General features: G+C 40.2%; 1 protein-coding gene across 10 annotated transcripts in view; it reads left to right on the forward strand.

The window, feature by feature from the left end:
• The first annotated feature begins 4,709 nt into the window (after window positions 1-4,709).
• The window catches only part of mark2.S (microtubule affinity regulating kinase 2 S homeolog), a 65,714-nt gene continuing 45,779 nt past the window's right edge, over window positions 4,710-24,644 (forward strand). For 3 of the 10 annotated variants that reach the window (XM_041591239.1, XM_041591241.1, XM_041591242.1), the window contains exon 1: window positions 12,362-12,790. In XM_041591239.1, the coding sequence (XP_041447173.1) occupies window positions 12,719-12,790 (72 nt within the window). In that variant the 5' untranslated portion in view covers window positions 12,362-12,718. 10 annotated transcript variants of the gene reach the window in all.

The raw sequence follows: 24,644 nt of genomic DNA on the forward strand, positions 1-24,644 counted from the left end.
ATAATAAAGTCCAAGTGTCTCTGCGTCCAGTCCCTGTGTCCGTGGGATTGCGCTACTGCGCATGTGCCCCACGGACCATCTCTGGCGACATATGTTCTAGCGCCCGTTAATTAACGGGCTTAATGTCTAGTGCAGTGGTCCCCAACCAGTAGCTCGCGAGCAACATGTTGCTCACCGACCCCTTGGATGTTGCTCCCAGTGGCCTCAAAGCAGGGGCTTATTTTTGAATTCCCAGCTTCAAGGCAAGTTTTGGTTGCATAGAAACCAGGTGTTCTGCCAAATAGAGCCTCCTGTAGGCTACCAGTCCATGAAGGGACTACCAAACAGCCAACAACAACCCTTAATTGACATCCCCATGGAATTTTTCATGCTTGTGTTGCTCTCCAACTCTTTTTTACATTCAAATGTGGCTCACGAGTAAAAAAAGGTTGGGGACCCCTGGTCTAGTGTAATGTATAAAGGCTGGAGTGATTGGATGTGTAACATAATAGCCAGAACACTACTTCCTGCTTTTCAGCTCTCTAACTCTGAGTTAGTCAGTGACTATAAGGGGGGCCACATGGGACATAACTGTTGCTTTAGAATCTGAGCTGAATGCGGAGGATCCATTACAAACTCACTGAACAGTTATTATCCCCTCAAGTTTCTGGTTACTGCCTAGTAACCAATCAGTGGAAAGCAAGAGAGCTGAAAAGCAGGAAGTAGTGTTCTGGCTATTATGTTACACATCCACTCACTCCAGCCTTTATATATTACATTTTTGCCTAACTAACTATATTAGATATATTTTTTATTTTGCACAGACTATTTACCCAGTTTTTATTTTTATACTGAACTATTGCTTTAATGCCTTTGATTAATTATGCACTGGGTGTTTAGTGACCACACACTGCAGCAAGATCGAAGACCCCTGTGAACCAGGTGTAAAGAATTACAGGTATGGAACCTCTTATCCAGAATGTTCGGGACCTGGGGGTTTCCAGATAACGGATCTTTCTGTAATTTGGATCTTCATACCTTAAGTCTACTAGAAAATCATATAAACATGAAATAAAGCCAACAGGCTGGTTTTGCTTCCAATAAGGATTAATTATATCTTAAGTCGGGATCAAGTACAAGCTACTGTTATCACAGAGAAAAAGGAAATAATTTAAAAAAAAATTTTATAAAAGGGAGTCTATGGAAGATGACCTTTCCGCAGTTCGAAGGTTTCTGGATATCTGGTTTCCTGTATTAATATTGCAACAACAAAAAAAATTTTTTTTTAACCTTAAAACAATATGCATGGCTTATAGTGGTGCTTTCGGCAAAATGTTTCCTGCAATACATAGGCCTATCCCAACCTATCATTCTTATTATCTCCATTTTCATGGCTTATAGTGGTGCTTTAGGCAAATTGTTTCCTGCAATACATAGGCCTATCCCAACCTATCATTCTTATTATCTCCATTTTCATTTGTGTAATTGAATATGATTTACAGTAAAATATAGACAATATAACATAAAAAATTTAGATGAGACCCACGAGCCACACCTATACTCGCACTGTAAAATCCTGCAGGGTCCCCGACCCCCTGCAGGACTTGATACAAAGGCCACTTAGCATGGGCTGACGAAAGCTTCTCAAGCCTCCCCACAATCGTTTTTAGCAGCACCACCACCACCATGTGAAAGACAAGAAAACAACATTTCATTAGTTAGAGGGAAAGTCTGTGACTGATATGGAGCGACTGATAACTCTGATGTTTGGGAACATTTGTATTGAACAGGGGGAAGATTGTTGTTGGTTTATTATATTTCAGTACAGTGTGTGAATCTAAACATCCGTATTGTATGACGTATAATGTATTTGAAGCTGCAATTCTGGAGCTGTATTTAGATGCAGTGCTACATTTTAGCAGCAGGGGGTAGTGTTTAGCATTGGATGACTGCTAGCAAATGCACTTGATTGATGAACACTAGTTCCTAGGTTTATTGGAAATATTTGTTTCTTTTAAAGCAAGTGAATATAAAATATGCATATCTCTTGTTCAAACTCATAGAATTTGTGTAAACAATATAGACCTGGCCCGGTCTATACAGTTATGGGACCTGTTATCCAGAATGCCTGGGGTTTTCTGGATAAAGGATCTTTCCGTTTTCAATTTGGATCTTCATACATTGTCTATTAGAGAATCATGTAAATGTTAAACCCAATAGGCTGGTTTTGCTTCCAATAAGGATTAATTATATCTTACTTGGGATCAAGTACAGGTATAGGACCTGTTATCCAGAATGCTCGGGACTTGGGGTTTTCCGGATAATGGATCTTTCTGTAGTTTGGATCTTCAAGCCTACTAGAAAATCATATAAACATGAAATAAACCCAATAGGCTGGTTTTGCTTCCAATAAAGAATGATGAATTATATCTTAGTTGGGATCAAGTACAAGTTACCGTAAAATTTGAATAAAATATAGTCTATGGGAGCAGCCTTTCTGTAATTGGGGCTGTCTGGATAAGGGATCCCATACCTGTAGCGAAAAAGGCCTGTAGCCCTGTGCTTTATATGGTCATGAAACTCCTTAGTGACTTATAATATACTTACTTTTACTTAATTATTTATATACACCTTTGAAGAGGACGGTAGATTTTATGTCCATTTTAGTATATTAAGGTGCCTAGTTAGCCTACGATTGGCTAGACAGTCCAACCATTATTGTTTACGATTGGCTGGCATGCGACAGTGTTGCTGCTGAGATCTACTGGATCTCTGTGATAATGGGAATAACAGTTCATCATGTGACTATGGGCTCCTTTAAATCACGAGGTAGATCTGTTTAGGAAAGGCCACCATTTCCCATGGGATATGTGAACTGTCTGAAGCTGCCTAAAATGATTCAGGTGCGACTCTTGTCAGGTCATTTGTGACAGTCAGAAAAGAGCAACTGTCACACTAAACTGCATGGCACTGACTACACAGCAATGTCACACACATCTCCTCCCCACACACACACACTGTATCTGTCACAACTGCCATTTGCATTAACTGCTTTGCACCACTGCCATTTTCAAACTTACATCAACCTGTATAATAAAAACTCAAATTCACACACAATACAGGTATGGGACCTGTTATCCAGAATGTCCGGGACCTGGGGTTTTCCGGATAATGGATCTTTCTGTAATTTTGATCTTCATACCTTAAGTCTACTAGAAAATCATATAAACATGAAATAAAGCCAATAGGCTGGTTTTGCTTCCAATAAGGATTAATTATATCTTAGTTGGGATCAAGTACAGGTATAGAACCTGTTATCCAGAATGCTCTGGACCTGGGGTTTTCCGGATAACGGATCTTTCTGTAATTTGGGTCCTCACGCCTTATGTCTACTAGAAATTCATTTAAACATGAAATAAACCCAATAGGCTGGTTTTGCTTCCAATAAAGATTAATTATATCTCCGTTTAGATCAAGTACAAGCAACGGTTTTATTATTATAGAGAAAAATGAAATCAGTTTTAAAAATGTGGATAAAATGGAGTCTATGGGAGACAGCCATTCCGTAATTTGGAGCTTTCTGGATATCGGGTTCCCGGATAAGGGATCCTATACCTGTATATGAAAACCACAGAGAGACAGATATCTTAAAATCTAAGGACAGCTAAACCCCACCCACAAAAATGTCATCAGTGAAGAGCATCTTTGAAATCTGTAGATCGCTGGCCACTCTGGTTGTTAAAAGGTTAACACTAAAGGTGACCATAGGCGGAAAGATCCGCTCGTTTGGCGACATCGCTAACGGGCATGGCTATATTGGGGGTAATCTGAACGTTCGGCCCTATGATTACGATGAGAGCGCAATGGGCTCCGGCAGGAATCAAATTGGACAAAATCAAACCTGTCCAATCGACCGAAAATGTCGGGACTCTCCGCACACGGTCCGAAAATCGTAGATTCGTACGATCGGATCTTTGCGTCTATGGCCACGTTAAGTCTACAGCGTCCCCTTACAGTGATACTGACACTAAAACAAATATGAATGTACATAAAAAATACTTCGGAATTCGACATCGAATTAAAATGCTTCGAATATCGAAGGAGTTTTTCACCGAATTTGTCCATCGAACAATCTAAGTAAAATCGTTCGATGTGTGAAGACTTAGAAAATGGTTGTAGAAGGTCCCCATAGGCTAACAGCACTTTCGGCGGTTTAATTTGGCGAAGTATTGAAGCCGAAGTTTTTTTTAAAGAGACAGTACTTCGATTATCGAATATTTGAACAATTTTTACTTCGAATTAAAGTCGAAGTAAATCCAAAGTTGTAGTATCCTGTTCGACGGTCGAAGTATTCAAAAAATTACTTCCCTCGAATTCTCTTCGACCCTTAGTAAATCCGCCCCTAAAAGTTTGATAAAGGTGTATTTTCATATATATTTATTTATTAGACTTTTTGTTGGCTATTTGTGGGCTACTGTTGAAGTGACTGTTGGCTGATTTTGAACATTAGACCAGACAACCTGAGCCTCAGAAAACAGCAGAAGTTACACTCTTTTTTACCTCACACTTTATTGTTTACATGTGACTGCAGCACCAGCGCGTGCACATCCGGCTGAGAGGGGAAGTCACCGCGCGCGCGGGCACTGCTGGAACAAGGAGCGCGCGTGAGGGAACGCCCCTTGCCCCTCCTCCTCCTGTAGAACGAGAGCTCAGTCAGGACGCGAGGGTTGTGTGTTTTACACCTGGACAAGAGGGGCGGCAGCTACGAACTGCGCGCGCTGTGGGAGTTGGGTAGAGAGCGAGAAACCGAGGGCGGGAAAGTAACCTGCGGCGCCGCCCACTCACAGCGTCACACCTTTCACACGTCCAACTTGACTGACGGGCTGGTTTACTTCTCAAAGTAGGGGAGGGATAAGGCGAAAGGGGAAGTGAACTAAAGGGCGGAACGTTTTCCTTTAGGGAGGAAACATTTCAAGAAGGGGCGGGGCAAGGCTGCTGTACCTGAGTGGGCGGAGACAAGGTGTGAAGCAGGAGGCGTGGTCTCTGATATTATCCTGCCCTCCCCCCTGCAGAGCGAGGCGGGGGCGTGTCTCAGGCCTCAGTAGTAGACGAGTCACCTCAGGGGTGTCCGGGCTACTGACAGGGAATCTTGTGTTTGGCCTCGCGTGAGAAACATCCTCTAGTCCCCTCTATCTGCCCCTGGGAATGGTTCTTTCCTGCCCTCTCCACTATATAACCAATAGCTTCATAGAGGGAAATGGACATTTACTAAATTTGTCCTTCACATAATCAGGCAACACTTCAGTGGCTTTTCATTTCTTATTGGGTGTCTTCTCTGCTTTCTGGAAGGCTGTGGTCTCTCTCTCTCTATCTTTATATCTCTCACTCTATCTCTCGCTCTCTCTTTCTCGCTCTCTATTTCTCTATCTCTCGCTCTCTCTTGCTCTCTATTTCTCTCGCTCTCTATTTCTCTATCTCTCGCTCTCTCTTTCTCTCTATCTTTCGCTCTCTCTTTCTCGCTCTCTATTTCTCGCTCTCTATTGCTCTCTATTTCTCTCGCTCTCTCTTTCTCACTCTATCTCTCGCTCTCTCTTGCTCTCTATTTCTCTCGCTCTCTCTATCTCTCGCTCTCTCTATTTCTCTCAATCTCTCGCTCTCTCTTTCTCACTCTCTATTTCTCTATCTCTCACTCTCTCTTGCTCTCTATCTCTCGCTCTCTATCTCTCGCTCTCTATTTCTCTCTATCTCTCACTCTCTCTTTATCTCTCTTGCTCTCTCTATTTCTCTCTATCTCTTACTCTTTCTTGCTCTCTCTTTCTCTTGCTCTCTCTCTTTCTCTCTATCTCTCGCTCTCTCTTTCTCTATTTCTCTTTCTCTCTCTTGCTCTCTCTATTTCTCTCTATCTCTTGCGCTCTCTATCTCGCTCTCTATCTATCTCTCTCTATCTCTCGCTCTCTCTCTCTCTTCAGCTCTTCCTCATGGAGAGGTCTAACAAAACCGTTTACTCCGTTTGTAGAAATTATCAGTAATTTCATTATCGGGATGCTCTGGCTGTAAGACAAAATGACCACCAATACAACGCTGCCGACTTTAAATGAGCGAGACGCTGACCAGGTACGTGATGAGCCCAAACATATATTGTACATTTGTATATAAACTCACTTGAAAAATACGATCATTGGTGCATCAAGACATTTTGTCTAATTAATGTGTCTTTGTGGTCTCGTTTGGTGTTTATATTAAAGGAGCAGTAAAGGAAAGGAAGAAAGTATAATGTAGTGTTGTCCTGCACTGGTACAACTGGAGTGTTTGCTTCAGAAACTCTACTATAGTTTATATTAAGCTTATATAAAATCGCTTCTTCTTTGGACGTCTAATCTTCCCGAACTGCCTTCCTGATGGCTAGAATCGAAATTGCCAGCGGGATGGCACTCGCAGTGCTTCGTTTTCCAAAGTCACCCAAGTTTCCTCGTGAGGCAACCTCAGAAACTGAAGCACTCCGAGTGCCATCCCGCTGTCGATTAAGATTCTAGCCGGCGGGAAGGCAGTTCGGGGAGATTAGTTGCCCGAAGAAGAGGAGATTTGTCGCCGGGTGACTGATCTACCCGAATCTGAGCGTGTGTCTCTGCCCTTAAAGTTCTAGCACTCTGATATCTCCTGTGTCATTTCCGGGTGTACAGGTGCCCATTATTTTACTGCTAAAGACCCTTTGATTGGACTCAAGTCTAATGGACATGTAAGTTCCTTTTTGAATATGGGTGACTTCATGAGCAGGGCAACCCCAAAAGGGCTAATCATAGGGTTGCTGAACTCTGCAAAATGTGTTGGTAATCGTTATTTAGAAATAAGGTGCATTTTCTAATCAATGCTCGGAGAAAATCCTTTTTTTTTTTACTTCATGTAGTGTAAAATTGTTCAACAGGATCTTCGAGATAAGATCATTTGACTATAGATGTTACACACAGGATATGAGACATCACACTCTGCTGTCAGTTGTGAAGTTTGTGTCCTCGCCCAGTCCTGCGTCACAGGCACATTTTTATACCACATTTTATGAGCTGGAGCTTCTTGTCCTTGGAATGTGGCATAACTAGACTGACTTACGGACGTACAATTTGGTTCATAACTGAAGCTGTAATATGTAGTAGGAACATGTGCTGTCGGGTGTCTCTGCCATATCTAAAAACCAAGAGGGGAAATCTCTTCACCAAATTTGAATTAGGGGAATATATAGTACAGGTATGGGATCCGTTATCTGCAAACCCGTTATCCAGAATTACGGAAAGGCCATCTTCCATAGACTCCATTTTGCCCAAATAATCCGATTTTCTAAAAATGATTTCCTTTTTCTCTGTAATAATAAAACAGTACCTTGTACTTGATCTAGAGTCCTGCGAGGAACCAATTTGTTAAACCTGAACCCGACCCGCTACCATACTTACCCGCTTGGACCCGCTACACATACCTGCTGACCATCAAGAAACAGGAAGTGCTGTCATTGTAAACTGGAAGTGACATCATTAGAAGTAGGCGTGATCAGAAAAAAGAAGTAAAACAGGAAGTGTTCAGAAAAAAAAGAGTAAAACTCGTTATTGAGAAGACCTTCGACCCAACCCACGACCTGCAAACTCCGGAGAACCGCAGACTCACGACTATACTTCTACCTGCAACTCGCATGGTACTGCAGGTTTTTGCAAAGAAACCTGCGGGTACCCGACCCGCTGCAGGACTCTAACTTGATCCAAACTAAGATATAATTAATCCTTATCGGAGGCAAAACCAGCTCATTTGAGTTTATTTAATGTTTATATGATTTTCTAGTAGACTTAAGGTATGAAGATCCAAATTACAGAAAGATCCCTTATCCGAAAAACCCCAGGTCACAAGCATTCTGGATAACAGGTCTCATACCTGTATAAGTGAACATTATAGCAATAAGATCCTGCCTGCAATCTTGAGTTCAAAATGTATTGCTCTACACTGTACTCTAGGCTGAGGGGGTTATTTACTAAACTCCGAATGCAAAAACCATGAAAAATTTGTGATTCTTTTTTATAAAATCAGACTTTTAAAAAAATCACAAATTTTTCGGGAGTTTATTAAACCCTGAGGATGGAAAAGTCTGAATCTGAAAATCCGGCATCCCAGACCTGTCGAGGTTTCATATAAGTTAATGGGAGAAGTCCCAATGATTTTTTTTGATGTGCTGCAATACCCCGAAGTTTTTGGGCAAAAAAAGCATAAGAAAGCAGAGTGAAAATTAAAAAAAAAATCGTGGAAAACAGGTGGAAAAATCTGAAAAAATTCATGAAAATCTGATTTTTTTATTCCCGCAAAGCAAATTTTCGGGGAAATGTAATAATAAGTAAGCGCAAAAAACCCGAGCGGAGTTTGTAGCAGAAAATATTGAGATAAATTCGGACTTTGATAAATAACCCCCTGCAATCTTACAGATTAATAGTGGGCCAAGAAGTAAAAATAATAAATGTGAAAGGAAGGAGACTGGATTGCTGGAAAGCTGGTGTAATACCAATAGTTGAGAAGTGGCTACAGTCTGAAACTGACAGTTAGAGTACTGTAAATGTGACACTTGTAGTGGGGAAGTTATTTGAAGGTTTAAGAGATAACAAGTTATGTTCTGGAAATTGCATTCTAAGTCATTAATGAGCATGGTTTTATGAGGGACAGTTCATGTGACTTGCTTTATGTGATGTGGTACATTGGACAGTGGCGTTACAGCAGATAAGGGCTACTTAGATACTTGACAAGAAAACATTTACTTTCTATTCTGAAGGTTGAGCCCATGCTCAGAGTTCTGCATTGAGCCCATGCTTATTTCATCTGACTTGGAGGAGGACATTAAAAGCAATATATCAGTGTTTGGTGGTGAAACAAAATTTCTGCAGAACAATTGATTACATCCAGTTCGTGTTCTTTTTGCAAGGGAATCTTAAAGGTATGGGAAAACATGTTTTTTCAAAACACATCAGTTAATAGTGCTGCTCCAGCAGAATTCTGCACTGAAATCCATTTCTCAAAAGAGCAAACAGATTTTTTTATATTTAATTTTGAAATCTGACATGGGGCTAGACATATTGTCCGTTTCCCAGCTGCCCCCAGTCATATGACTTGTGCTCTGATAAACTTCAGTCACTCTTTAGGGTTGGGGCAGACGGGCAGATTAGGGGTGATCTAGTTGCCTGGCGACTAATCGCCTCTTCTACGGGGTGACAATCTCCACGAACTGCCTTCCGTCTGCCTTCTGCCTGCTTGAATGAAGAATCGCCTGCACTAATGCACTCGCGGCGCTTTGATTTCCGAAGTCAGTTTCACTTCGGGCGACTCTGGAAATTGAAGCGCCGCGAGTGCATTAGCGCAGGCGATTCTTCATTCAAGCAGGCGGAAGGCAGATGGTAGGAATTTCGGGGAGATTGTCGCCCCGCAGAAGAGACGATTAGTCGCCAGGCGACTAAATCTCCCCTAATCTGCCCCCTCCCTTTCCCCCCAGCAGACAAACAACAGAACAATGGGAAGGTAACCAGATAACAGCTCCCTAACACAAGATAACAGCTGCCTGGTAGATCTAAGAACAACACTCAATAGTAAAATCCAGGTCCCACTGAGACACATTCAGTTCCATTGAGTAGGAGAAACAACAGCCTGCCAGAAAGCAGTTCCATCCTAAAGTGCTGGCTCTTTCTGAAAGCACATGACCAGGCAAAATGAGCTGAGATGCAGCTACACACCAATATTACAACTAAATACACTTGGTACCAGGGAGCTGCTATCTGGTTACCTTCCCATGGTTCTGTTGTTAGGCTGCTGGGGGAAAGGGAGGGGGTGATATCAGTCCAACTTGCAGTACAGCAGTAAAGAGTGACTGAAATTTATCAGAGCACAAGTCACATGACTGGTGGTAGCTGGGAGACTGACAATATGACTAGCCTCATGTCAGATTTCAGAATTAAATATAAAAAAATCAGTTTGCTCTTTTGAAAAACATTTTTCCCATGACAGTATCCCTTTAAGTGAGTTCTCTATAACCTGGGCCTTGTATCTGCATATCCTCTTCCTGTTTACTTTTTTTGTAATTTCCTCTCTTGCGCTAACTGTACAGACCTCACTGACTTTTTGCAGTACACGCTTGCTAGAAACGCTTTAGTTAGTGCAAACTGGGGTCATTATCACTCTTTATAGACAAGATAATTAGCTTTTTCGATAATTTATTGTAATGCATTATTCCTTTCTTTCCAGTAACTTAGAAGGTAGAATGTAATTGAGATTATGTCTCTTTCCTCCAATAGAATGCATCCTCCTGTATTGCTAGGCCTGCAGTTTGCCAGTACTAGTTATCTTACTAGTTAATAACCTTTTAGCTAGGGAGAATAGACAGCTCGTGAACATTCTATAAGTCCAGCACACGTACACACTTGTAACTGCGTTGGCTACACATGTCATGCTACAATTTAGTGAAACCCAAAATTATTAAAAAAAATCCAAAGTTTTTGGCCGAATAGGTCTATTTTAGATCGAATTCAAATCGTACGAATTGAGGTAACGGCGCAATCGATCGAATTAGATTTGAAGATTTTCTAAAAAAAACCTTTGATTTTTCAAAGTCCACCAATTGACTCCAAATGGGTTCTAGGAGGTCCCCCGTAGGCTAAAACGGCAGGTTTTAGATGGAGAATGGTCGAAGTTGAAGAGAAAATTTAGATATTCAAATTTTTCTCAAATTCGAATCGAATTCGGACTATGGGCTAGTCGATTTTAGGTCTTTACAGTAAGGGCTGGAGGAGCTGATCAGCCTCTATTATTATTTATGTGTTATTCCTAAACACACTGTCAGATACTTTGCCTCCTTACTATTTATCAATTACTATTTATCACTTACTATTTATCACTTACTATTTATTACTTACTATTAATCACTTACTATTTATTACTTACTATTTATCACTTACTATTAATCACTTACTATTAATCACTTACTATTTATCACTTACTATTAATCACTTACTATTTATCACTTACTATTTATCACTTACTATCTATCACTTACTATTTATTAATTGCTATTAATTACTTACTTTTTATTACTTACTATTTATCACTTACTATTTATCACTTACTATTTATTAATTGCTATTAATTACTTACTTTTTATTACTTACTATTTATCACTTACTATTTATCACTTACTATTTATTACTTACTATTTATCACTTACTATTTATTAATTGCTATTAATTACTTACTATTTATTACTTACTATTTATCACTTACTATTTTTCACTTACTATTTATCACTTACTATTTATCACTTACTATTTTTCACTTACTTTTTATCACTTACTATTTATCACTTACTAGTTATCACTTACTATTTATTAATTGCTATTAATTACTTACTATTTATCACTCACTATTTATTACTTACTAATTTATAAAATTCCTTATCCGGAAAACCCCAGGTCCTGAGCATTCTGGATAACAGGTCCCGTACTTGTACTTGATCCCAACTAAGATATAATTAATCCTTATTGGAAACAAAACCAGCCTATTGGCTTTATTTCATGTTTATATGATTTTCTTGTAGATTTAAGGTATGAAGATCCACATTACAGAAAGATTCCGAGCATTCTGGATAAGAGGTCCCATACTTGACCCCCAACTAAGATATAATTAATCCTTATTGGAAGCAAAACCAGTCTGTTGGCTTTATTTAATGTTTATATGATTTTCTATTAGACTTAAGGAATGAAGATCCAAATTATGGAATGATCTGTTATGCGGAAAACCCCAGGTCCCAAGCATTCTGGATAACAGGTCCTGTACTTGTTTTTGATCCCAACTAAGATTTAATAAATCCTTATTGGAAGCAAAACCAGCCTATTTTTTAGTGGACTTAAGGTATGAAGATCCACATTACAGAAAGATTCAGAGCATTCTGGATAACAGGTCCCATACTTGACCCCCAACTAAGATATAATTAATCCTTATTGGAGGCAAAACCAGCCTATTGGCTTTATTTCATGTTTATATGATTTTCTAGTAGACTTAAGGTATGAAGATCCAAATTATGGAATGATCTGTTATCCAGAAAACCCCAGGTCCTGAGCATTGTGGATAACAGGTCCCGTATGTGTAGTAGTTTTCCAGGCTTGATTAAGCAATCAGTTGCTAAGCATGAGAGGGAAATGTTTCCAGGGCACAATAGAGTAGAGATAAAGAATTGTCCCCTTTCTCTCCCCGTACTCGTTGCTCTGCAGCATAAGAAGCAGCAGCAGCTGCCGTAGCCCAGTAAAGGCAAAGCTGTAGTGGCTTCTGTAGGAAGAGGAGGAGGAGCAGAATATGCTTGTATAGGGGGAGGAGGAGGAGGAGGAGGAGGAGGAGGGCTGACTTGTGTAGCTTTGCAAGAATTGTATCCTCTCAACTGCCAGGCAGTCTCTCAGAATGTTGTGATGTCAGCGACTGCTTCAGCAGCTTTACCTGCCCTTGTGAGGAGGGGACAGGTTCTGCTGCACTTCCTTGTTGTGTGATACTTCAGCGAGGTCACTTCCTGCTTTACACTTCACTAAGGAAGGGAATGTGAGCAGCAGCCAAAAGTAGGCGTCCCGACAACCTTTAAAGTCTGATCTTCGGATTAAGGTAAAAGAACAACAACGGGGGGGATCCACAGAAAAGCTGCTCGCGGCATTGTTTTCTACATGAGAGGGACCTGCTTTTTGGAAAAGACATGTTGGAGGATTTAGCAGCAAAGCACCGTGATCAGCAAGACTCCTGCATTAACCCCCTGGCTGCTCATGAGGTCTGTAACCTGCTTCTTTCTTTTATTATTACACCGCTCTGCCCTCGTCTCATCGACAAAACGACACCAAAGGGCCCGTGTTACTGTTACAACATGTAGAAGATTCCCGGATCTCTTTTCATAAACTGCTTCCTGCTTTGTCGCTTGGTATTTTTCTTTTTCTTTGCAGAAAAGGTATCTGCAGTACAGGTGTGGGATCTGTTATCTGGAAACCCCTTATCCACAAAGATTACGGAAAGGCCGTCTCCCATAGACTCCATTATAATCAAATAATCCAGATTTTTAAAAAATGATTTCATTTTTCTCTATAATAATAAAACCGTCGCTTGTACTTGATCTAAACGGAGATATAATTAATCCTTATTGGAGGCAAAACCAGCCTATTGGCTTTATTTCATGTTTATATGATTTTCTAGTAGACTTAATGTATCAAGATCCACATTACAAAAAGATCCGTTATCTGGAAAACGCCAGGTCCTGAGCATTCTGGGTAACGGGTCCTATACCTGTAATATTAAAACAGTCGCTTGTACTTGATCCCAACTAAGATACAATTAATCCTTATTGGAGGCAAAACCAGCCTATTGGCTTTATTTCATGTTTATATGATTTTCTAGTGGACTTAAGGTATGAAGATCCATTATCCAGAAAATCCCAGGTCCCGAGCATTCTGGATAATAACTGTAAAGGATCAAAATGGCAAATTTTACATATTTGTTAACAGCAAAAGGTTATCCTGCATTTAATGGTGGGCCATTACTTTGTTGTATTCTGAGCTTTGTATTTTCTAGGATTTTTCTGTGCTTTAAACGTGTGGTCTATAAGAGACTGGAATGGCACATACACATGCGTTCTCTTTATTTGGGTATTAGTAACTTCCTTGGATATTTACATGGCTGAATGTTGCAAAGTGTTTCCTACTCTGCTTTCAGTTTTAAGACCGAGGTGTACGCCCCATGGGAGATTTGGAAACACAGACTCCTTGATGTGGCGTCTATAGTAATTAAGATAAATACAAAGTATCTTGTTTCCATTTTAAACACTTTTAGGGCTCTTACACATGGGCGGTTTTACCTGCGCTCCCCTGTGTTGCGTATTTTTCGTTTCAGCTGCAGGGGAGCGTAGGAGTAGACGCACTAATTATTCTGAAGGGGCTGCAGACGCATGTAAGCGCTGAACGCAGTTGAAATGCAACATGCTGCGTCCCGCCTACGTTTGGCGCTTACATGCGTCTGTGTGAGTACAGCCCCCTTCACAATAATTAAATGCATCTACTCCTGCGCTCCCCTGCGGTTGAACGGAAGAAAGCGAAACACAGGGGAGCGTAGGTAAAAACCGCCTGTGTAAGAGCCCTTAAAAAGTGACTCGAATAACCGTCTCGCATTCTGGTCCTTCAGTGTCCACAATGGTTCATTTTATAGGTAAATACAATTGAAATGAAATGCACTGAAAATACTCATATAAAATTATAACATATATTTTTTTATATATATATATATATATATATATATATATATATATATATATATATATATATATATATAGTGAATAAAGTACCCCCTCTTGTAAAATATCACGATATTATAAGTTACCAAGGAGTTTCATGACTATATAAAAACACGAGGCTGAAGGCCGAGTGTTTTTATACAGGTCATGGAACTCCGAGGTAACTTCTAATATCCTCATATTTTGCAACTGGGGGTACTTTATTTATTATAATACACAAATTTCAATGTCATGTGACAGAAATGACATCAGAACTCACCGTTTATAACTGATGACATCAGAACTCACCGTTTATAAGGATATAATTTACAGGATATTCATGGCTTTTGTGTATTATATATATATATATGGTAAAACAGTGTCTAAGGGGCTGTGTGTGGCTCTTTATTACCCACATTATAGTCTCTAGCCACGTCTTTGAGTTACAATTATAGCCATTCCTTTTAACCCTCTCTCTGCCAGTGTCATACAATCTATATTGCTGACATGAAAGGTGGAGCGGGAAAGTAGCTGAATAAAAAGTTCATGTTGATACATGTTGGGCACAGGCATTAATGTAAATCACTGGTATCAAAATATAGGAAATATATTTAATATAGGAAACTTCAGGCTACTGCGGAAACACTAGGCGATGCATATGTTTCCCCACCATTGCCGGTGGGAGTGGAACTTCACTCAGGAGGAAATTAAGCGCCGACGACTGGACTTCCCTTGTGCCTTAAGGGTAATGGCACCTGCATTTAAAATTGTGCTTCTGCGGGCAAAAAAAATCTCCCCAAAATCTATCCCATTGTCAATAAAGTAAATCACCGATGGGAAAACATATGCGGCACTTGAAGTTGAGATTGATATGTTATCAGTCCTGACGTTGTTTGTGACTTTATTAATAAATTTGACAAAGTTCAGCAAATGTGTATGGGAACTCAAGAAAGGTTAAATAGGTTTGTTAATCCCTTAAATAACCCTACACAATTTATCTAATAAAGGTGCCGCCTGTAATTACTATTCACCACTAAAATCCAGTTCTGCATATTAGGGCAGAGACACGCTGCGATTCGGGGAGATTAGTCGCCCAGTGACAAATCTCCTGTATTTCGTGGCAACTAATCTCCCCGAACTGCCTTCCCATCGGCTAGAATGTAAATCGCCGGCAGGATGGCACTCTGAGTGCTTCGTTTTTCCGAAGTCGCCAAAAGTTTCCCCGTGAGGCAACTTACATTCTAGCCGCAGGGGAGGCAGTTCAGGGAGATTAGTCACCCAAAGAAGAGGAGATTTGTCGCCGAGCGACTAATCTCTTTGAATCGCAGCTTAGGTCTCTGCCCTAAGGAAAGAACTGTAGTTAAGAGTATTGTCATACATAGGGATTTGATCACTAGAAAACCCCGGCAGGTAAACGATTTGATCTGCTGCACTTGTGTTGCCTCGTAATCATTGCCTCGGTATTGGCCAAACTGTTGTTGAGAAATGTAGAATCTATAGCATTGATACTAAGCTTCTTTAGAACCCAGATAGAGTCTATGATCCATGGCACTAACAGGCATTTAACACTTGGAAGCACTGTAATTCCTATGCGTGACCAAAGAAAATCGCCCCGCTTATATGTCATACAAGAGAAAGTACCCTCCCAAGTGTCTCACATATCGATTACTGCCATAAAGAAACAAGAAAAGCAGGTACCGTACATTGGTTTTCCCAGAGATGATCATGGAGTTGGACGCTACATGCTATACAATACTGTACAGACATAAAAACATTGTGTTACCCCTTTACCAAACTGGAAAGGTACAAGTACAGGCACACAATGTACATGTGTTATGGGAAGGGACTGGCAGGTACAGACACACAATGTACACAAGGTTATTGCCAATATTGTACATGTCACATCATTGCCTAAATGACCCCCAGTGTATGTCAGTATGTGCTGCATATCAGATCTGTATTTGCAATATGGGGGTCACACCTATTCACTGGTATTGGCTTCCCACTCAAAGGAATGGTACACATGCTACTTTTGATAAATTAATAGGCTAATGCCAAACTGGGTTGAAAATTGTCCTGCTGAAATCGACAGGCTGAGAATCATCCCCTACACTGGCATTAGCCTCCTGTTATGCCGGCAACCAGAACCGTTGTGTAGGCCCAGGTGCACTCACACGTGGAGCAAAAATGCAAAATCTTGTGTTTTGTCACTAAAATTTGCTGTGTGTTTGCACCGGTCAGACACAGTGGTTCGGGGTGCAGACAGGAGGCCAATGCCAGTGTAGGGTCTGATACTTGGATTGTGTATTTGAGTTGGCTGATTTTCAGCCCTGTCTGGCATTAGCCTGCGGCCTTAGAGTAGAGTCCTGCGCGGGTCTGTTTTTTCAGACCCATGCAGGCCTGGATTTGTGTAAAGGCCACCAAGGCCCCAGCCTAGGGCGGCAGGACTTTAGGGGCGACATGCTGCCCAACCACACCCACAGAAACACTGGGGATGTGCAGGAGATACAATCGTTTTATAATTTCCCGTGAGCCAATCCACATTGCTCTGGTCCAGATGATGAAAATTTGCACAAATAAAAGGGAAGGGGCGGGGGCGATGAATAGTAGCGGGCCTAGGGTCACCTGTTATGTAAATCCAGCCCTAGACCCATGCCCAACCTGTACCCCTTATCTTAAGCCCGACCCGCACCCATTAACTTTCTGAAACCGAAGGAAGCCTACCCGACCCATTCCTGTATTAAACATTGCGCCGGCTGGAAGTGATGTCGCTTAAACAGGAAGTGACGTCACGGAGCAATCATTTTTGTATTGTAAAAAGTAGATTTTCCCTTATTGTTCCCTAAACGGACACCCCACTGCAGTGGCCGAGTACCAATGGGTTACTGGCATGGTTCGGACATCAAGTATATTCTGTCTGAGTCCGACAGATTTACAGGTATCCTACGGTACCCGACCCAATGCAGGACTCACCTTAAGGTCCCCATAGACGCAAAGATTTCTCTTGCTGAACACCCGATTTTAGCAAAGTCCGACCAATCCTTTGAAATTATTTTGCGATTCAAACGATCTTACGATTTTTCGGCCGACATCTGTCAGGAAATTGATCGGCCGGGTTAAAAAATCTTTGTGGGTCCCAGTGCAATGTATCTATGTCTGCAGGGCCAATCAGCTCCCCTTTGTTTTCCTACCAAATTGGTCTTTTTAGTTGATGGACAATTCGTACGATCGTCCTGAGATAATCGTGTTTGGGATGTCTTGAGTTGTTTTGTCAGAAGGAAATCACAGACAAAGCAATTATACACCTGGAATAGATTGACGGCTGATCACTTCTCATGATACCCACCGGCATATCGACTGACTAAAACAGCCGTGTCTGGAACATATTTATTATTTGGGATTATTATTGGCCTAAAAACACGCAAAGGTATTGTCAGGCCAAAAAATGGATGACATACAAGTGCTGGCACTTTTTAGGTGATTGCCATAAGGCGATGAAAGACGGCAGAACGATTTCAGCGGTTTTGCTGCGCGCGTGATACATCAGGCAAAACATCTGAATTCCGCTACGTGCTCTCTAGGCTTAACTGTTATTATGATGTAGAGAGGGATATTGTGAGACAATTTGCAACTGATTTTCATTTTTTATTATTTGTGGTTTTTGAGTTATTTGGCTTTTTATTCAGCAGCTCTCCAGTTTGTGATTTCTGCCATCTGGTTGCTAGGGTCCAAATTCCCCTATAAACCATGCACTGATTTGAATAAGAGACTGGAATAGGAGAGGCAATAGCAATACATTTGTAGCCTTACAGAGCATTTGACCCCCATTTGAAAGCTTGATAAAATCAGAAGAAAAAGAATTTAAAAACTGTAAAAAATAAATAATGAAGACCAATTGAAAAGTTGCTTAGAATCGGTCATTCTATAACATACTATTCCACTGATTATGTTGAAAAATGTATCAAATTGTAATTGTTCTGATTCTGCACCTGGATTGTTGATTGTTGAAAAGGGTAAACAATAGAAAATGGAAAGCATTTGAAAAAAGTCTTTATTTCTAGTAAACAATCTGAAAACAAGTGAAATGCAAAAAAGTGTTTGGAAGGTGAACAACCCTTTTAAATTGTTGAATAAAAAGCAAAATAACTCAAAAACCACAAATAATAATAAATTAAAACCAATTGCAAATTGTCTCAGAATATCCCTCTCTATCATACAACCCGTTAACTGAAAGGTGAACAACCCCTTAAAGGAGAACTAAAGCCTAAAAATAAATGTGGCTAAACATGTCCTATTTTCTATAGTGAACTTATTGCAAGAGGCTAAAGTTTGAGCTTGTCAATAGCAGCAATGATCCAGGACTTCAAACTTGTCACAGGGGGTCACCATCTTGGAAAGTGTCTGTGACACTCACATGCTCAGTGGGCTCTGATTGGCTGTTGAGAAGCTAAGCTTAGGGCTCGTCACTAATTATCCAGCAGCAGAAAATGAGCTTCCCTGGCTGTAATATAAGCTGATGCTACAGGTTTGCTGATTATTCAATTCTGATGCTAATTGCACTGGTTTCTGTGCTGCCATGTAGTAATTATGTGTATTAATTACTAATCAGCCTTATATTGTGACATTTCTATTCTATGTGTACTGTATATTGTGAGTGGCTCCCTAAGCTCAGTAAGTGACAGCAGCACAGAGCATGTGAATCAGTGAATCAGCAGAAAAGAAGATGGGGAGCTACTGGGGCATCTTTGGAGACACAGATCTTTACTGCTAAAGGGCTGTGGTTGCCTTGGGCTGGTAACATTTCTACCTAGTTCTTTAGTTAGGCTTTACTTCTCCTTTAAACAATAAAGTAGATATTTCCCCCAAATTAGTTTCATTACAGTATCCTTTCTGACCAACTGATAAATCGTCCTGGCAGACTTGGACACGGTATTGTTCGGGGATAACTAGCATGTGTTTGTGTAGTCTCCTCGGCACTCACAGGTAGCACAAAAACAAAATTGAGGTGTACATTCTGTTAGGGGGGGATAGTGTGAAACTAAAGTAGGTTAAATACTTTGGTGAATGGGGAGGTGAGTTGTAGGACACCTGTATAATCCTCTAGTTACCTGCTTGATGTGGGATTGGACAAACATCTATAGGACTGGGTTTAAAGTGCTGTCAGACGAGGAACACGTCACCTGTGATCTGATTGGCCAGGGACCAATGGGTTAAACCTGCCCGTTTGACGCATCACCCAAGTTACTAAATTGGGTATAAAGATGCTCGTCTGGCAACCTTGGCCGTTTTTACTTCTTTTCTTACTGTTTAGTTTACATCAATTAGGGCAGAGACACACGCTCAGATTTGGGGAGATCAGTTGCCCAGCGACAAAACCCCCTCATCTTCGGGGCGACTAATGTCCCGGAACTGCCTTCCCCTATGATTTGGTTTTCCGAAGTCACCCAAAGTTTCCTCGTGAGGCGACTTCAGGCAACTTCAAAAAACGAAGCGCTCCGAATGTCATCCCCGCCGGTAATTTACATTCTAGCTGGCAGGAAGGCAGTTCTGGGAGATAAGTCGCCCGAAGAAGAAGAGATTTGTCGACTAATCTCCCCGAATCTGAGCGTGTGTCTCTGTCCTTACAGAAAAGAGGATACTGGCAACTCACTGAATTGACTGTATATTATTGTAGCTGGTTTAATGACATAAGGTAAATGTGTTATAATATATTTCTGTCTGTAAAATATTTCAAATGAAAATTTGATATAAGCTTCATCATACTGAAATAAGAAACTTTCTAAATACAATCAATTAAATATTCTGCATTGTTTCTGAAATAATCAAGTTTATCTTCACTATCCCTCTCTCAGCATCTGTTTCTCTTCATTCTCTCTTCATGCAGCAGTTGGGTGTCAGATATTCACTGACAGATCCAATATATCTTATAGGGGGGCTCCTTTCCTAGCAGATGAATTAGAGCTCACTCAAATAACTGATTCTAGTACAAAGAAAATGAACACATTTTGGCACAAATTCTGCATGTAGAGAGACATGATGTCTGGTGAGTTTAATAGAGTGAGCTCTAATACATCTTCTAGGCAAAAGGAGCCCCCCTATAAGATATATTGGATGTAACTGTCAATGAATATCTGACACCCAACTGCTGCATGAAGAGAGAATGAAGAGAAACAGATGCTGAGAGAGGAATAGTGAACATAAACTTGATTATTTCAAAAATTATGTAAAATATTTGTATTTATAAAGTTCTAAGACACTTTTCATATATAGTGCCTTTTCTTTTGCAGTCTAGTAGTGTGGGTGTGTGTTGTTTTTTTCAGTGAGCCGATTGCAAACTGCAACCTTATCTGTTTACTTTGCCTGCTTTACTTCTAATGTACTTGCCCTTTGTTTGAAGGTAAAACGAACACATTCTACTTCCTTATTGGCCTTGTATAAGGCAGTGATATTCCAACCGAGAGAGCTGCTAATACATTGTACCTTTTCTGAACAACGTTGCTTGATAATGTTTTGTTCATACTTACATTTTTTAGGATAGCTTGTTGCTATACATGTGTACCTTTTAATTGCTACTGTAAATTGCTTTTATTTTATATTAAGAAATTAAGGTTATGTGTGTGTATATATGTGTGTATGTGTGTGTGTGTATATATATATATATATATATATATATATATATATATATATATATATATATATATATATATATATAGTGTGTGTTTGTATATACGCAATGCTGCACATATGTTTTTCTATTTGCCTAACATAATTATGGTGTGCAATGAAAGGTTGATTAAACCTAAATCTTACAAAAGGTATATTGGTTAGGGTCCTGGCAGAGAAGTTTTAATTGGTACACAAAAAAAGATGAGTCGACTGATATGTGCAGAAGGATTAGATATCGGTCGGCTCGTTGATCGGTCAGGTAGGAATATTTTGAAGGCGCCCGAACAATCTGACACTGTTACTGCTTCAGTCGTCAAATTGCAGTAGAATTCTATTGTTTCTACTAATGGTCGCGGGAAAGATGGTAATTGTAACTTTTATGGCCATAAAGGGTGTTTATATAAACTATAGTAGTACTTATCTGTTATCTACTGTGTATCCTGTGCTTGAATGGCTGCCCCCATGGCTACACAGCAGCTTGTTTATATAAACTATAGTAGTACTTATCTGTTATCTACTGTGTATCCTGTGCTTCAATGGCTGCCCCCATGGCTACACAGCAGCTTGTTTATATAAACTATAGTAGTACTTATCTGTTATCTACTGTGTATCCTGTGCTTGAATGGCTGCCCCCATGCCTACACAGCAGCTTGTTTATATAAACTATAGTAGTACTTACCTGTTATCTACTGTGTATCCTGTGCTTGAATGGCTGCCCCCATGGCTACACAGCAGCTTATTTATATAAACTATAGTAGTACTTATCTGTTATCTACTGTGTATCCTGTGCTTGAATGGCTGCCCCCATGGCTACACAGCAGCTTGTTTATATAAACTATAGTAGTACTTATCTGTTATCTACTGTGTATCTTGTGCTTGAATGGCTGCCCCCATGGCTACACAGCAGCTTGTTTCTATAAACTATAGTAGTGTTTCTGAAGCAAATACACCAGTTTCACCAGTGAAAGGCAACACTACATTATATTATTAAAATGTAAGATCTTATTTGACTTCACGTGACTTGGATCAAGGCTAGAGACAGATAACTGATACCATTCCTGTATTTGAGACGTTGTTAGGGCAGTGGACAACCCCTTTTTAACCGACATAACGGGCCCAGACATTTGAACTTGATTGAATATAATTGTATAGTAAAAAATATATAATGTGGTAAAAGCTCAAAGAAACTAGGGGAAAAAAATGTGTTCTAGTTATAAGCCAGAAATAAAGAAATGATGAAACAACCACCAAAGTGGGGAAGCAAGGGGAAGACTTACTGAAGGAAGTAAAACAAAACAAAAAATAAAGAAATAAAAACATTGGGTTATTGATATATGCGTTAAAAACCCATCATTAAGTGTTAAGGTATGTGTTTAATTATGGCCTTTAATTGGATGTATAAATAAGCTTCTGTTTTTCTTTCTTTTTGTGTTTTTCCTGCTCTTATCCCTACTCATATCCCTGATCTTATCCCTGATCTTATCCCTGCTAATGGGAATGTTATTCCTAATGATGTTTGTAGTGTATACAGGGAAATGATAGCCTTATATAATAATGTCTTGAGCATTGAATTACTTTTGTAGGCTCCGTCTGTGCTTCCTTGTGCTTCAATGTATCCCTGAAAATATCACGGCCGTGGGTGGCAGCAGGAGAACACATCTGATCCGTGGAATATTTATCATGGGAAGAGCATAAAAAAGGGGAGATATTCCCTTACTATTTTCCCTACCAAGACTTTGTGCGTTTGTTATTAAACGTTTTCTTTATAAAGATAGAATATTTTAACATAAATCCTGACAGGAGGTGTTATCAGTAGCGATGCACCGAATCCACTATTTTGGATTTGGCCGAAAAGATTCGTATAATTACCATACCAAATCGAATATGCAAATTAGGGGTTGGAAGGGGAAAGCATTTTTTTTACTTCTTAGTTTTGTGACAAAAAGTCACGTGATTTCCCTCCCTGCCCCTAATTTGTATATGCAAATTAGGATTTGGTTCGGCTGGGCAGAAGGATTCGTCCGAATCCTGCTGAAAAAGGCCGAATCCTGCCCAAATTATCCTGGATTTGGTGTATCCCTAGTTATCAGGTTTATATTCATAGGTTTATTTATATATAATTTTTTTTTTTTTGATAAGAATTTATGGCAGTTCTAAGTGACTACCTGAATTATTTATAACACAGTCTAACAAATGTATAGGGACCTGAAAGTAGGGATGCACCGAATCCAGGATTCGGTTTGGGATTCAGACAGTATTCGGCCTTTTTCAGCAGGATTCGGATTCGGCCGAATCCTTCTACCCGGCCAATCCGAATCCTAATTTGCTGCAAATTAGGAGTGGGGAGGGAAATTGCGTGACTTTTTGTCAGAGAACAAGGAAGTAAAAAATGTTTCCCCCTTCCCGCCCCTAATTTGCATATGCAAATTAGGGTTTGGATTCAGTTCGGTATTCGGCCGAATCTTTCACGAAGGATTCGGGCGTTCAGCCGAATCCAAAAAAGTGGATTCGCTGCATCCCTACCTGAAAGTAACATGAATATGGATAATGAACAGTGAAATCGATGTCCTACTGGTACTTCCATGATATAATCTAATTCCAATGATAGTAGAACAACTGAAACGTGTATTTAACAAACTTCTCATCGTTTTCACAGCATGACACCTTCTATTTTGGGCTAATATTCTAGCCTTTTCTAATTTATCTATATGGAGGGCCTATAATGATCCATTGGCCCATATGCATATGGCCGTATCGTTTGCACCAGAAGTGTAACGAATGTTTAGTTCCTCTCTATTCCAGTCATCTGATGGCCCTTCCCATGTACCAACGAGGGGATTTTATCAGTACAAGTCCAATTCTCAGCTGCTGACTCTAATTAGAGTTAGATATATTGGGGTTAATTTACTAAGCAGCGAAAATTTGCCAGCGACGGCCATTGCAACACTTCGCCAAGCAAAAATTCGCTCAGACAATTTATTAAAATGCGAAGTTGCGTCCAGGGCACGGAACGATGGCGAATTTTTGCTAGCGTTACTTCAGCAAATCAAATCGAAGATGCGCTAGCGTTCAATTCTGCCTAGCGCAACTTCGTTACAGGTCTTCGCTCAGGCTAATTTGCATATGGCGGAAAATTTAAAGTGGAATGGACGTATATGTTGCAGCACAAGTCCACTGAACCTTAATAAAGACAATAAAGTTGTTATATTGCCTTACACATGAGCCCACTGTATAGTTTATGTGCCATGTGTAGGGGGAAACTGGTTGCCCAAAACAAAGGGAAAAGACGCCAGCGTTTTTTGGACTTTTTCCACTAAAAAATTAGGGATGCACCGAATCCAGGATTCGGTTAGGGATTTGGCCAGGATTCGGCCTTTTTCAGCAGGATTCGGCCGAATCCTTCTACCCGGCCGAACCGAATCCCAATCCTAATTTGCATATGCAAATTAGGGGAGGGGAGGGAAATTGCATGACTTTTTGTCAGAAAACAAGGAAGTAAAAAATGTTTTCCCCTTCCGTCCCTAATTGGAATATGCAAATTAGGGTTAGGATTCGGTTCGGTATTCGGCCGAATCTTTCACCAAGGATTCGGGGATTCGGCCGAATCCAAAAAAGTGGATTCGGTGCATTCCTATAAAAAATATGATGTAAGTAACAGAAGAATGAGAAAGATCTATGTACTCCAGTGCACTTCTCTTGGTCT

The sequence above is a fragment of the Xenopus laevis genome, chromosome 4S (assembly GCF_017654675.1).
Source record: "Xenopus laevis strain J_2021 chromosome 4S, Xenopus_laevis_v10.1, whole genome shotgun sequence".
NCBI lineage: Eukaryota > Metazoa > Chordata > Amphibia > Anura > Pipidae > Xenopus > Xenopus laevis.